The sequence below is a fragment of the Oreochromis niloticus genome, linkage group LG8, assembly GCF_001858045.2.
Source record: "Oreochromis niloticus isolate F11D_XX linkage group LG8, O_niloticus_UMD_NMBU, whole genome shotgun sequence".
Lineage (NCBI taxonomy): Eukaryota > Metazoa > Chordata > Actinopteri > Cichliformes > Cichlidae > Oreochromis > Oreochromis niloticus.
The window spans coordinates 15,620,641-15,635,775 of NC_031973.2; the positions used below are offsets into that span (position 1 = coordinate 15,620,641).

A 15,135-nucleotide genomic window follows, 5' to 3' on the forward strand; every position below is an offset into this window, starting at 1 on the left:
ATTGTCCTTTAATGAAAATCACTAGAAAGCATCACAGATCAAATAAGCCATGGATCACAAAGGGGATAGAAGATGCATGTAAAATGAAAAATAATCTATATAAGAGATTCATAAAACTGAGGACAAAAGATGCTGAAATAAAGTACAAGTTATATAAAAATAGATTAGTAAATATTATAAGAACAAGTAAGAAAGAATATTACCACAAATTATTGGAGCAAAATAGAAGTAACACACAACAAACATGGAGGATATTAAATAGCATAATCAAAAAGGGCTCAAAAAATAAGAATTATCCAGACTATTTTAAAAAAGATAAAGATATTGTGCTTGATAAAACTAAAGACATTGTAAATGAATTTAATGATTTCTTTGTAAATGTTGGCTTTAATTTAGCAAAAGAAATTCCAGAGTCAAGAAATAATAATGACCTAAATAAACATATTACTCAGAATGTGTCCTCCATGTTTATTGGTGCTGTAACTCATAGAGAAATAATTAACATTGTGAAGACATTTAAAAATAAAAAGTCCACTGACTGTTTTGGTATTGACATGATGTTAGTTAAAAGTATTATAGAATATATAGTGCAACCTTTCGCATACATTTGTAATCTGTCCTTTCGAACTGGTGTGTTTCCCTCACAAATGAAAATAGCAAAAGTTATTCCAATCCATAAAAACGGAGAGAGATGTCAGTTTACCAATTACAGGCCAATATCACTACTCCCACAGTTCTCAAAAATTTTAGAAAAGTTATTTGTTAATAGACTTGATAAATATATAGAGAAGCATAATCTCCTAAGTGATAACCAATATGGCTTTAGAATGAAAAGGTCCACTTCGATGGCAGTGATGGAACTTGTAGAAGGGATATCTAATGCAATAGATAACAAGGAATATACTGTTGGTGTTTTTATAGACTTACAAAAGGCATTTGATACAATTGACCATTCTATATTAATGAATAAACTAGAGAGATATGGTATAAGAGGGATAGCATATAAGTGGATGAAAAGTTACCTGGATGACAGATATCAATATGTTGAAATCAATAATGTAAAATCTAATCAGTTGAAGGTATCTTGTGGTGTTCCTCAGGGCTCTGTGCTGGGCCCTAAATTATTCATATTATATATAAATGACATATGTAGTGTTTCCAAACTGTTAAAATGTGTATTGTTTGCTGATGATACCACTCTGTATTGCTCAGGTAAAGACCTAGAACAGCTTCTGACTACAGCGGAAAAGGAGTTAAATATATTAAAAAACTGGTTTGATGTAAATAAGTTATCGTTAAATATAAAGAAAACAAAATTGATTATTTTTGGCACTAGACAAATGAAAAATGTATCTAAAATCAGGGTTAATGGAATTGAAATTGAAAGAGTGTATGAAAATAAATTTCTTGGAGTGATAATTGATGATAAGCTGAGCTGGAAGTCTCATATAAATCATGTGACAACAAAAATGTCAAAGACCATTGCTATTCTCTACAAAACAAAGCATGTCCTGAACAAAAAATCATTATACACACTTTATTGTTCTCTGTTGCTTCCATATATGACTTATTGTCTGGAGATATGGGGTAATGCATATAAAACAAATACTCTTCCTATTTTCAAGTTACAAAAAAGAGCTATAAGAATTATAAATCAATCAAACTATATAGAACCAACTAACATTTTGTTTATTAATCTGAATACCCTAAAATTTTATGATTTAGTCGAATATAAAATGGCACAGATAATGTATAAAGCACAAAATAACTTGCTTTGCCGCAGTATTCAGAAGCTGTTTAAAGTCAGAGAGAGTCAATATGACTTAAGGGGAACAGATGTCTTTAAAACAAACAAGATAAGGACAAACATAAAGCAAAGATGTGTTTCTGTTAGAGGAGTTAACCTGTGGAATAGTTATGACAGTGATTTAAAAAGGTGTCGTTCATTTTTCTTGTTTAAAAACATGTTTAAAAATAGAGTATTAGAAAAATATATTAATCAAGAATGAAAAGAGCAAAAATAATAATTCTGAAACTCTTGATTGTTTTGCTGTGGAAATTTTTTTTTGTTTGTTTGTTTGTTTGTTTTTGCTTTGCTTTGTTTTATTCTTTGCTTCGAGCCCTGTGTACAGGAGCTGCATGCAAAAGATTTTTTGTTAAAAGGGTTGGCATAATAAGCAAATGCTTCAGCCAATACCTTTTGATTAGCCTTGGCTCATGATTTTTTGCTTTTTGGTAATCTTTATTTTGTATTCTGTATGCTAATCAATAAAATCAATCAATCAATCAATAATGCAGGGCTTCGAGAATCTAAATAAAAAGACTCTCATCACACAACAGAAGAAACTTTCATTTTATTATTATTACTTTTTTATTCAATAGAAAACAAAATGTTCCATGAAGAAATGTTTACCACCACTATTCCACTGCAATAACATTTACACTGGTGATAAAGCAGCCTGAGTCACAAGCTCTAGGTTTTTCCAAAGAAATGCTAACCAGCACCTTAACTTTAGAAAATAAGCACATGTGATCTTGACCTTCATTCCATTTGTTTTAAAGCAGTGGTTCTCAAAGTGCAGCTCATGGATGAACAGCAGGTTTTGGCGACATTTTGTGTGGTCAAGACAAGGAACAAATCCACTACTGCATATTAGATTCCTTAACAGTTTGTGTTAAAGTATGAAAGAGTGGGACAAAAATAGAACAATTTTTCCCTTTCTTGGAACTCTTGCTCAACATACAGCTGCTACAGTAATGATTAAAATATATGAACCAGTTCAAAAAGGACCGTTACTGACATACACCATTAACCTTTGAACAAGCTCGTAAAAAACACAAAGTACTGATGTGTATTGTCTCTAGGCGGGTCTCACTTACGTGCTGCCTCCCTAAAGTGTCATTCAGTCAACCAACCTTTGGAAAATCACTGAATATATTTATTGAAGTCATGCAAAATTTAACTTTCACACTCTGAATATTTTTCACGTTACAGACCCTCGAACTGCAGTGGGTTGAAATTTTAGACTTTTAATTCTCGTTTGTTGTTCTAGTATTTTGAATTCATTGTAACCTCTTAAGTATTTATTTCTTTATATTTTGCTTCTGTGTCTTGATCAATACTTCCACAGGATTTCTGAAGGACTTGAAAGTTTTTCTTTGGACATTGGCTGTCACTCATTTTCAGTCCACTCCTTGTACCTTAATATTTTCAGAGGAATTTTCTTTCTTTCTTTCTTTGGTTTTGCCAAGCTACTTCACTCTCGCCTATGACTCATTCCAGTATATAAAACCATCCACCGAACTCAAGGGAAACACAGAATTTGTTCCCTTTTCTTTAGTCAAATCTACAGGCAGGCATACGATATCATTTTTGCACCACCATGTCATTTAGCTGAAAACTTGCCATATCTCAGTATGGTCTGTTCTTAAAAGACAACTTGAGAAATAGAAGGCAAAAGAAGAAAATCTGCGGACTGAAAAACCTATCTACAGCAGATGAAGCATATCTGAGAGTCAAGTCCAGAAGAAATAAGAACAAAATCCAGTAAAGAGCTGACACAGGACCTGAGACATGCATCCAGCCCTTCAGCTGATACCTCTGCTGTTCACTGAAGGTTCATCAGAAATGGTCTTAGTGAAGGATGGCTGGCAAGAATCCATTCTCAAGGAAGGGAAACAAGGCTGAGGAATGCAAAATTACACAAGAGCTGGACTTAAAATCAGTGGCAACATGTCTTATGGAGTGATGAATCTACATTTCAAAATTTTGGTTTAAATCATCTACAGTATGTATGGAGGAGGTCAGGAGAGAGGCACAACAGTGAGTGTCGACAGCCATCTGTAAAACTCTGTGCATTTCAACCAGTGGTGTTGGGGGATCTTGTCAAAATTGATGAAATTATGAATGCAGAAAAGTATTTTCAGATTCTGATCCATCACGTAATACCATCTGGAAAACATCTAATTGGTAACAGCTTCATTTTTCAGCATGAATATGACTCCAAACACATTGCCAATGCAGTAAAAGCATACCTTAATAGAAAAAAACCATACAGTGGAACACCATCAGTCATGGATCGGCCTCCCCAGAGCCCAGACCTCAAAGTTATTGAAGCACACTGGAATCATCTTGACAGAGAACAGAACAAAAGACAGCTAACATCCAAAAAAGAGCTTTAAATGTCTTTCAGGAAGCCTGGAGACACTCCTGAAGACTTCTTAAATAAATTAAAGGAAATGTGCCTAACAGAGTGTGTTGAAAAGGGAAACCATAAAAGGGGTTTATGATGTGGCTTTCTGTTGCCAAACCTGAGATAAATAACAAGAATTAACACAATGACTGGGAAATGAAATTAATTAAGTTGCTCCTGAAGTTGTACTGTTATCTCTTTACAGAACAATACTCAGTTGGGAAACCTTGGGTCCTATAATTTATGCATATGTTACTTTACAAATCATACTAAACACAGCTGAAGACCAAGCCCACACAGTATGTAAACAGCACTCCCAAACCGTAGCAGCCTGCCACATGTCGATGACCTAAACCGTCACACTCCAAACTCTATTCAGGAACAGCTCAAGAGCCAAAGGACAAATGCCATGTCCTCAGGCTGGAGTCATGCTGATCGTCATCTATGGGGCTGCTTTCTTACATTTGCACACTAACTCTAAAATTCTAAACATGCTGTGTCAGAGTGATGCCGAAAAACTTGTTTTCTTTTGTTGCAGCAGATAGCTTCCCCTCCCTGAACCTGGTTCTGCTGAAGGTTTCTTCCTGTTAAATAGGAGTTTTTCCTTCCCTCTTTTGCCAACTGATTGTAGGGGTTTTCTCTGTATTACTGTATGGTCTTTACCTTACAATATAAAGCACCTTCAGGAGACTGGTGATATGATTTGGCGTTCTATTGGTTTGGTGTTATATGAATAAATGTATCAGTGGGAACACATTTCATCCACTGATTTTACGGTCCATGGGATTCAAAATATGTATCCCAGTCACCACAGAACACTTTTAGAGGTTCTACAGAAGCAGATCTTCACAATATTAGCCACGTGGTTGTGAGTGAGTTTATGTTGTGAAGTGCCACGAAGTGATCTAACCATGTATATTAAAATTTATGTCAAAGGAGTTGAAAGTATCCTTTAACCTAAGCATTAACCCAATTAGAACTGTCGCAGATCTACACTTAAACTCTCTTATACGCTTCTGTAATGCACGGAGCTTCTAAAGCAGCACAGTTGAGCACCTCTGAAACCTCAGCAGCACTTCGCCTGTCTCCTCTCACGACCCGTCCGCGACACCCATAATTCCCCGCGCCAGGACAAGATGGAAGAAAACAGCGACCGCCGGAGAACAATGTTTTGGCAATAAAACCCCAAAGCGGCGATTACAGAGAGAATACGGGCACGTTTGAAACCAGCTGCGGTCATGTGTAGGTGAGCGGGAAATTAAATTGGTTTTTAATCGGGGCGATTTTCTCTTAAGACTCTGTGGAGATTCATGCGAACGATTGTCTGGCTCGGCGCAAACGGGGGATGCACGGAGAGCCAGCATCATTGTTTCTCTTCCACGGGCCGTAATGCGGGTTTTCAGTCGGGGCAGCTAACGGCTAACGAGCTAGCTCGTGGCAAGTTGATTGTTATAAACACAGCTGCTGCAAAGCACGCAGTTTTATGTAGCTCGCTCATTAGGTCGGAAGTCCGCATGTACGAGGGGAAACGGGGAGGAATGATTTGATATCCGAGTGTCCCGGTGAGCATTGTGTGGTTGTAATTGCAGCTAAAGTTAGCTATCAATAAACGGAGCGCCAGCGTCGCTCGCAGCCAGACAGATTTGATTTCACGAGCGTCATCAAAGCTGGGGAATTGGAGAATGAGCGTTTCGTTTCGCTGAGCTCACTTCAAAGCCAGCGTGCGTTTTAACTTCACGTTAATAGCCATTTCTTGTATTTTCCTGCCCAAAACGTGCCAGTTCACTTTTTTAAAAACTCCCTACAAATAATGAAACTGGTGAATTTCATAAATATTTACCTTGATACCGTTAAATCAGCGGTGCTGTTTTAGCGTGAGCTAGCTTGATAGCAACTATAGGTAACATGCTAAAAGGTTATATTTCTTATCAAATTCTGAATTGCTGACCACACACACGGTTATTTGGAGCCCCGTAACTCTGGGGATTGCTATGACTTTTATTTGAGGGGCTGATTTTTCGTTTCTGGGGCATTTTTAGGCGATTGTTTTGATTGAGGTCGCAGAGATGCGTTGTCTCATTGTGGTTAGTCGGGTAGCTAACTATGCTAACTAGCTGGCTAACTACTATGCATCACAAAAGCTCATCCGCTTTCTGTTGAACAGCAGTGTCACGTAGCCAAAAGGTCAGCTGGTGCAGACCAAACAATAAATTCTCACTCTGCTTGTTCTCCACAAACACCGCGCTTACAGTCACCCGACTGTGTCTGCGTAAAATCACTCATAATGTCTGGCACGATTTGACCTAAATATCGTTTGTTTTAGGCAAGTGTACTCAGCCGATTAATTTGCCAGTACTGCAGCCCAGTGCCTCCAGCTTTTGCGCTCATGCTGGGTTTATTAGTCAGAGATGGCAAGCGGTGTGGTCCAGCATGCATCAAAGTGCAAAACAATAGGGATGCACGTCTAAGCGATCAAGCTACTACACCGATTTTATTTTGGCTGCCGTCCAAGTCACATGTGGAGTCAGATGTAGAACAATACGTGAGGAGGAATAAATATTTCAGATGCAATCTTTGATTTTTTTTCACCTCCTCTTGCTGGTGTTGAATAGAAATGGTGTGGTTTTAGTGCCCCCTCAAAAAAGCTTAACAGTTTTGGGGTTTCTATGACTTTAAAGTCACTTCACTAAGCTCACATACATTTCTATTAATCCTTAACATGTCTTTTCTGGTACATTCAGAAAATACCTGTATTCCTTTATGTAAAGTCAAAAATCTTACATTCACACAATTTTCAAACTGAAATTTCTTGATGAAACATTTTGACATAACCCATGGCAAATTCTGTGGTACATTGAGTGTTTTGATGCAAGTTATTATGGAGCAGTGGTTCTTAACCTGGGTTCGATCGAACCCTAGGGGTTCGGTGAGTCGGTCTCAGGGGTTCGGCAAAGCCTCCGCCGTGACATGCACGGCTCATTTTGTGCACCAGTAAAAAAACATATTTATGTCTTGAATTTGAAAAAAAATCATATTTTATTTTTCACTAAAGAGGGGTTCAGTGAATGCGCGTATGAAAGTGGTGGGGTTCGGTACCTCCAACAAGGTTAAGAACCACTGTTATGGAGTAATTCAGTCTATTGTTGTAATTGGTGTTTTATTATGCTTGGTTGTAAATGATAAAGTGAGGTATTTGTTTTAAGTAAGACACATCACATGGTTTTAAATTTTTTCCCTTTGGAAACTAAATATACTTGTGCAAATCATACCCTGAGGTTTTGGTCACTTCTAGAAAATTATGTAATAACTAAAAAGTTTAAAGATTTACGAAAATTTAGAGGATGTTATAGGGCACAAAGAACACCCTGTGAAGGCTTTGTAGCAGAGTTAAAATAATTAGGCAGTTAGCCAATATGTCTGAATTATTTAATCAGTAATGCTCTAATTTGTTGTAGCTCTGCTTTGTAGCTGCTATAGATTGAGGAAGTGATGCTGTGATAAGGACACACATCAAAAAGTAGTGGTTTGTTTGGATCTGTGAACTTTCTCATGCCTGTTATCATCAACCCGGCTTTTTATCTGTTCTCTCTTTCAGGATATTCTCCTCCTGCATTCCTTTTTAGATTAATTACCCTCCTTTTCCCCTGCACAAAGGAAACCTACCACCATGAGTATTATTCAGGACAAGATAGGCAATGAGTTTTTGCGAAACGGAGGCATGGACCCCAATTTTGCACCAGGTATGCTTATGTTCAGCCACTTACCGCCAGTCACCAGCTTTACACGGCTGGCCTCGCAGTCCGTCATGGGCGAGTTGCCCCAGGAGATGATCCTGAAGAAGGAACGTGACTCGCCTCCAGAACACCAGGGCGCCACTGCTGCAAACACAGGGGGCTTCCTTCACAGCATGGGCATTAAGCAGGAGCGGCCAAGTGAGCTGGATTACCGTATGCCCCTCTACGGCGTGGGTGGAGCACAGGGGGTAAACTGTGGTGGAGGGGGCGCGGGGAAGAGTGGTACCGACATGGCAGATATGTCTTTTGGAAGCCACCACCAAAATCACCAGAACATGCTCCTGCATGACCTCAGCCTCAGCAATGTCCGCACCCTTGGAGAACCGGTGAGATGGGGTTGTTTTTTTTAGATATTAATTCAGTAAAACTTTCCAGTTTCCTTGTTTCTGCTTCGTTTCTTCCCTTTACTTTCAGGGTGGAAATTTTAAAATAATGGAGCCTGGTTGACTGTAACAGCAGTGATATCAGCCATCTGTTAACTGCGTGTATCAGAATCAGAATACTTTATTAGTCCCTAAGGAAATTATGTGGTTACAGTTGCTCAAAGACAATAAGAACTGTAACGAACTAAACTAAATTAAATAATCCAATGCTTGTTATGTTTGCCTTTAGATGTCTGGGAGACAAGTTAAAGAGCCAAAAGAGTCCTCAGGTAGAAGAGGGCGGAAGGGCAATGGAGATGGACAGGGAGGCAAAGCTCGAAGGAAACGCAGTGATGCTGCAAAGGTTGGTGACTTTTCTAGACTTGTTATACAAGAAAGTGGTGTGTGTTATTAGTTAAAAGGTATCCTACAGTGTTGATTCAAGTCAGCAGATTGTTATTTTGAGCTTATACTCATGTTTTTTGTGTTTTGTTTCTGTTTTTTTCCCCTTCTAGAACATGATGCTGGATGCAGATGGAGCCTGCCTATCCCCCAACTCTAAACCACATATCTGTGAGCACTGTAATGCTGCCTTCCGCAGCTCCTACCACTTGCGTAGACACGTGCTCATACACACAGGTGAGAGACTTTCAGTGCTTCTTGGCAATGTTTCATGCATTTAAATAATAAATACATTCAAATGATTTTTTTTTTTTAGTTGAAGTCGCTTTTCAATGCTTTAAGTCGGGGAGATATGAAGTGATGAGAGATGCAAAAAGGATGCGTTAAATCGGTAACAGAACAGAGAAAGCTATAAGAGGCAGTCTCTGTTTTTTGTGTCTCTTTGCTCTATAACACATCTGATAAGTTTGTATAAATCACATAGCTCCGGATTCATGTCAAGGCAGCTGGAATCTGCTATTAGGGGTAAAGATCTGTTACCAGAATTTGAGGAATGAAAATGAAATTTGGATTTGTGATGTGATGGATCTACACATGTGGTGCTGTGCTCTTCACCACAAGCACCTGGGGCCTCTTTTGAAACCAGACAGTCACTGAAGCCAGCGTTGAGTCACGGATTAGTCATGTCTATCTGGAAATCTTAATCATTCTCTGTGCTGGGAATTCCTCACTTAGCTCATTGAAGTAGTACTCATAAACCATTTAATGGAAAATCCATCCAATATGATTTTTATTTTGAAACCATTTCCTTCTTTTTCCGTTATTACAGACATTGATTTCCAATAGCATCTTTGCTATGCTATATCTGTAATGCAGCGCAGTTTCTCAAACATGCTAATATGTTGTTATATCTACTGGTTACTACACGACTCTCACAGGTTTCTTATATTTATGCAACCTGACCAGAATAGCGTAGATTTTATTGTGACTTCAGTTATGGCGCGGGCTGGGATTTAATTAATGTGGTGAGCGGATGGTTGTACTCTTGACTGCACAGGTGAGAGGCCTTTCCGGTGCAGTCAGTGTAACATGAGCTTCATTCAGAAGTACCTGCTCCAGCGGCACGAGAAGATTCACAGTGGTGAGTCCCTACACAGTAAACTCAAATAAATGGCTCTACCAGAACAGCGTGTTTATTTTGTAAACTTGTTGGGAGTACCAGAGGGCCTGATGCTGTCACTGCTGTATTTTTCAGGGGAAAAACCTTTCAGCTGTGACCAGTGTAACATGCGCTTTATCCAGAAGTACCACATGGAGAGACACAAAAGGACACACAGTGGCGAAAAGCCATATCGCTGCGACACCTGCCAACAAGTAGGACTTTGTAGTATCTCTGTCTCTGTTTAGTTTTGTGTACATTTTCTTGAGCTTTTAAATATGTTTGAAATCCTTCTTCTTTCAGTTGTGCATACATTATCATAATTTGCATCTGAGCATTTATATCTAAGCCACTCTTAAGCCCTGGTCTTAATGGGATTAGCTGTATCACACAAGAGGTCAGCGAATATAAAGTTCTGTTGTTCAGATTCAGTGGCTATGTTCCCAGCTGCTTACCACTGCAGTGTATTTTCTGTTAAAATTTCAAAAAGGGGATTTTATAGATACTAATGTCCATCTGTGGAGACTAAACCCACATTTCTCTCTTTTAGTTTTTCTCAAGAACAGACCGGTTACTGAAGCACAAACGGACTTGTGGAGAAGCCATAAAGAAGGGCCTAGACCCAAGCATGCTGGAGCTCAGCGAAGCAGAGCTAGGCCAGGGCAGCTATTCACTCACTCAGGGAAACTCTACCACCTCCGGACGCAGGAGAGCAAAGTCCAAAAATGGTGAGGGCAGCGAACGCAAGAGAAAGAAGAATGCCTCGGCGGCAGCTGCCTCATCTTCTGGGGGGATGGCCCGTGACTTGGGCCTGCAAGACTTCAGCATGGATCCCTCGGGCTCTGACCAGGTCATGCAGGGACGTACTCCCAAATTGGTGTTTAAAAAGGCTGGCCGTAAGGGACTTGATAAGGGCCTCCTTTCTCTGGAAGATGGTTCTGATGGACAAAAACTGTTGGGTCAGAAGCCTGGCTCCATGGATCATGTGGAGGCTTCTGGCCTAGATAACATGGGTCTGCTTCAGGGACCCGGGGGCAACAAGCAGGGGCCCACCACCAGCAGCAACTATGACGATGCAATGCAGTTTGTGAAAAAGCGGCGCTACCTCCATGCAGTTAACAATGACTTTGGAGCTGGCTCCCTGCACATGGCGTCCCAGGGCAGTAGCGTAATACAGGGCTCCCTGGGACCTGAGCCCACCCTGGCCATGCTAGACTCCTCGCCGCTGGAACTGAAGCACGACAAGTCGGGCATTCCAGATGAGGTACTGCAAAGCCTGCTAGACCATTATAGCCATAAACCAGAGGGAACACACCACCATGATGTGACTTTCGACCTGTCAGACCACCCGCACCATGTAGACCTTCAGCCAGCAGCTCCTGTTACTCCGGAGTTGGAGGATGATTCGCCAAATGGTGGTGACAAAACAGCAGTGATGAGCGAGTACTCAAAGTTCCTCCTGCAGGCTCTGGAACGCACCAGCCATAGCGGACCCTTCCCCAGCCTCGGTGCAACAGGGCCCTTCCCGCTCCTCTCGAGTAGCTCCAGTCCCACAGGGCCCCTGTTTTCTGACAAACACGTGTACACCACATCCCCGCTGGACTGTGGCTACCCGCCTGCTGTCTCCTCCCCGCTGCCCATCGCTGCTCCTTCATCAACCTCCTCCTCCTCCTCCTCAAAATCCCACTATGGTATGCTCGTTGGATCCCCCTCCCAGACAGGCTACCACTTAAGCTTGGAATCCGCTAGCCACCAGCAGCTGACTCCATCTCAGGAGCTTACTGAGCAGTTGGAGAAGCAGCACTCACCCGGCACCTTCAACCTACCTCCCCAGGACCTCACTGCCCCAGCAGAGAGCTCCAAGGGGCAGCAACCCAAGGCTGGAGGAAGCGCTCCAGCACCCACAAATGGCTCCACCTACCCAGACCTGTCCCCACTGAACCCCCCGAAAGAAACCACATACCAGATTGAGAACTTCGCCCAAGCCTTTGGCTCCCAATTCAAGTCAGGACGTCGGACCCCTCTGAGCTACGGCAGTGATCCTGGGACAGAGGTCGACCATCGAATACGGACTCCAGTGTCAGAATTCTCAGGGTATACCAGTTTGTTAGCTGACGTCAGTGAGCCAGTGAGTACAGGATCAAAAACCCCGACAAGCCAAAGTTTCAGATAAGGGTCAAACGAGGTGTATCCAGTAAGAGGGGGCTGCTCTGTTACTGTTCATAAAAGCCCCCCTCCACCATCCTAATTTTGTTTTGTAGCAAACTTTTTTTTTTTTTTAAACACTGCCATTAAATGTTAATACAGAAATGACCAGGGAGGGTCTTCCATGGCCTCAAATGCAATTTTTAAAAAAAATTTCTCATTTTTATTATGTAGTCGCTTAATTTTCTGTTGAAGAGTAGTGATTTTTGATATGAACGTACCGTAGATATAAATGTAATTTAAAACATTTAGAGGGTAGCTATGAACTTGCTGTTTTGTTTTTTGTTTGTTTTTGTTTTTTCTTTTTCTTCATCTTCTGTACCCTTGTTTTACCAATCATCATACAATTGTAAAGTAATAATAGTGTTGATGATTTCAGTAATAATAACATTTGTGTCAGGGAAAGGCCCAGAATTCAAATGGCAAAAAAGTATATATTGTCTGTTACAAGAAACGTATTAACTCAGGAAAATAGGCAAAATTGTGTAATAAGACTTTGTATTATGAGATGCAATTAGCACAGTTTTACAGGTATTCTTGATACTTCAAAGCTTTGATTTTTTTTTTCCTTCTTTTTTTGGGAGGGGTGGGTTTATTTAACTTGTCAGAACAACGAATTACAATAGGTGATCATGTATGGTTTCTACTGCTTGTAGCTTTGTCGAGATTATGGTACTGTTTTGTAAATGTGAAGACATTCACATTATTCTTTTTTTTTAGTTGAGAGCCACGTGTACATCAGTTAGGATGATTTGTAGCAAAGTCTAGTGCATTGTTTTCACACCGCTCTGAAGTGAAGAGGATGTTTGAACATCACTGATTGGTCAGTGTCAGTTGATGAAGGCTGTGCAAACACACTCCTCTGCTTCTGCGCAGCAGCTTGGTTGTCGAAGTAACTCTGCACCCCCGTACAGCCGTCTGTTTTGAGAGTGAGCGCCAGTCTCGATGATCTTTTCAACGTGCTGTTGCAGAAGTGATTTTAACTTTCCTTTTTTCTTTTTTTTGGGTTATTTTCACCACTTTTTCTACTCCACTCCTTGCTGTTCCTTTGTGTTAGTGGAATGAAACAAGCACTTTTTTTTAAACAGATCATCATTGGAAACAATAACCCATTCAATTTGCATATGTGACACGTCATTATTATGCTAATGATTATTAATATTATTTTAAGAGGAGAAAACTGTGAATGGGATTTGGGGAGAGAGGGATAGAGGGGTGGGTAATGGGGAGGGAGGGAGGGAGGTGAGGGTGGGTTATTTGATGGGCTTTGATAGGGGTTGACTAGGCATGACCGTGGGCATTTAAATGTATTTTGATGTGATGCCTTTCTCAAGGCTAGAAGATTTTTGGGGGGGGGGTGTTTTTTGTTTTTGTTTTGTTTTTTCTTACGGTTTTTCGGGTGATGTTAAAAAAAAGATTTGCCATAATTTTTGTTATACAATATTTTGAGAGTACCTCTTTGTATTTAAGTGTTTTCGAGAGATGGGCTGACATGCTGGAACCCCTATATCTTTAAACGTATGAGTATGTTGACTGCATACTTTTACCGTCTTATTTATTTTTCACTAGCCACAACTGACTTTGCAGATTTCTTGTTTTTAGTTTTCTTTTTCTTTTTTTTTTTCTTGAAGGCAAGTAATCACCGGACCTACAGCCAATCCCTCTCATTTGTTATGATTTGCTTAAAACACACTGATGTAGTAACTCCAAGGAATTGGTTCGGTTATACAGTTAAGAAAGAAAAAAGTTATGTCCACCTCCCTTCCCCATAAATGCAGCCCTGCACTCGCAAGAATAAACAATGGCCTTCTTTGTCTTCCGTGGCTAAAGCCATTTTGTCCCGGCAGCCAGGGTTGATATTTAATTTAGTTGATTTCCTGTGAGCTGTAGTTCTCCCCCCCCCCCCCTTTCCTTTTCCTATGTCTGTGAGCTCCACAGCCAAGAGACTTTGAAGCTGCTCAGATCACAGGGAACAAAGACTGACTGACCAGCCACTTCACTCCAAACACACACTATGCTTTTAAAGGAGAAGAAAAAAAGAGTGGGTGAAACGGAGGGGGGGGGGAAAAGACAAAAGATTGACCTAAATATACCTCATATCACTAAAGCATAAAAAAGAAAAAAAAAAAAAGCAGGGACACGCGTTTCATGTATGTAGTGGGAATATTTGTAGAATAGTTTCGACATATGTATAATCATTTAACACTGCCTGTGTTTACAATAATAGAGCAAATGACTCATCAAAATGCAAATGTATTTCTTTTTTTTCTTTCTGTAAAAAAACATCCACGCCAAGCAGTGTTGCATTATAGATGCCTCATAGAACATTCATTTTTCTCATGTTATATCCCTTATTTTTGCTACTTGCCATAATGTGTTTTGATATGATCTCTAGAAGGATATTGTTTACAAAAATGTACAAAAACACTAAAAATGTGTGTTCATTTTTTTTTTTTTTTAATTTTTCTTTTTTTTTCTTCAGTATGCATGATAAAGACATTTTTTGTATGGCTTTTTTTCTGACTGTCACCTCAATACCAAATTTTGTAGCAGAGGCCTCCCCGTTCCTTTGTCTTATTTGTTCTAGACCCCATGTGATACGATTTCCCAGGCTGTACCTGTTATTGAGATGATGAACGGATTAGAGAAGCCAATAAAAACTTTTTGTTACAAAAACTAGCACATTTGTCGTTCTGTCTCCCAGAAGTATCAAAATCCAAAGGATTCCTCAATACTGTTGATTAGAAATGCTTATTGATAAGGAGCAGTAAATGGACTAAAAGCATTTAACTTCAGATATCTCAGTACTATATCAAAGCAGGCTACTGTATTCACATAAATATAACTGTGTGCTTTTAACTATTCAGTTTCTGGTGGCATAATTGGCCCTCTTATGTAGTCCATGTCTACTAAATTTAAATAGGAGCAAATATATTAGCACTTCAGTACTGACATCAAATAACGCACTAGAAGCTTCCATTTCGGCAAACAAGGAACTGGGTTTGTAAATACAGTTTACC

General features: G+C 39.9%; 1 protein-coding gene across 4 annotated transcripts; it reads left to right on the forward strand.

Moving 5' to 3' along the window:
- Positions 1-5,260: 5,260 nt before the first annotated feature.
- On the forward strand, positions 5,261-13,007 carry znf281b (zinc finger protein 281b). Of its 4 annotated transcripts, none has more exons than XM_013269434.3 (7): positions 5,261-5,439; positions 7,789-8,313; positions 8,600-8,713; positions 8,865-8,988; positions 9,800-9,892; positions 10,007-10,125; positions 10,461-13,007. In XM_013269434.3, exons 2-7 carry the CDS (start codon positions 7,861-7,863, stop codon positions 12,081-12,083), a joined length of 2,526 nt encoding a protein of 841 aa, XP_013124888.1. In that variant the 5' UTR covers positions 5,261-5,439; positions 7,789-7,860; the 3' UTR covers positions 12,084-13,007. The 4 variants fall into 4 exon arrangements, with proteins under 4 accessions (XP_013124888.1, XP_013124889.1, XP_005471302.1 ...); XM_013269435.3 differs by having other exon boundaries at positions 5,261-5,435; XM_005471245.4 differs by having other exon boundaries at positions 5,262-5,439; positions 9,809-9,892.
- Positions 13,008-15,135: the final 2,128 nt, after the last annotated feature.

Excerpts from the sequence above, each read along its gene's own strand:
- znf281b (XM_013269434.3), top strand. The coding sequence starts at position 7,861 with ATGAGTATTATTCAGGACAAGATAGGCAATGAGTTTTTGCGAAACGGA. Across the intron at positions 8,714-8,864 it reads AACGCAGTGATGCTGCAAAG|AACATGATGCTGGATGCAGA; the intron begins GTTGGTGACTTT and ends TTCCCCTTCTAG. Across the intron at positions 10,126-10,460 it reads GCTGCGACACCTGCCAACAA|TTTTTCTCAAGAACAGACCG; the intron begins GTAGGACTTTGT and ends TCTCTCTTTTAG.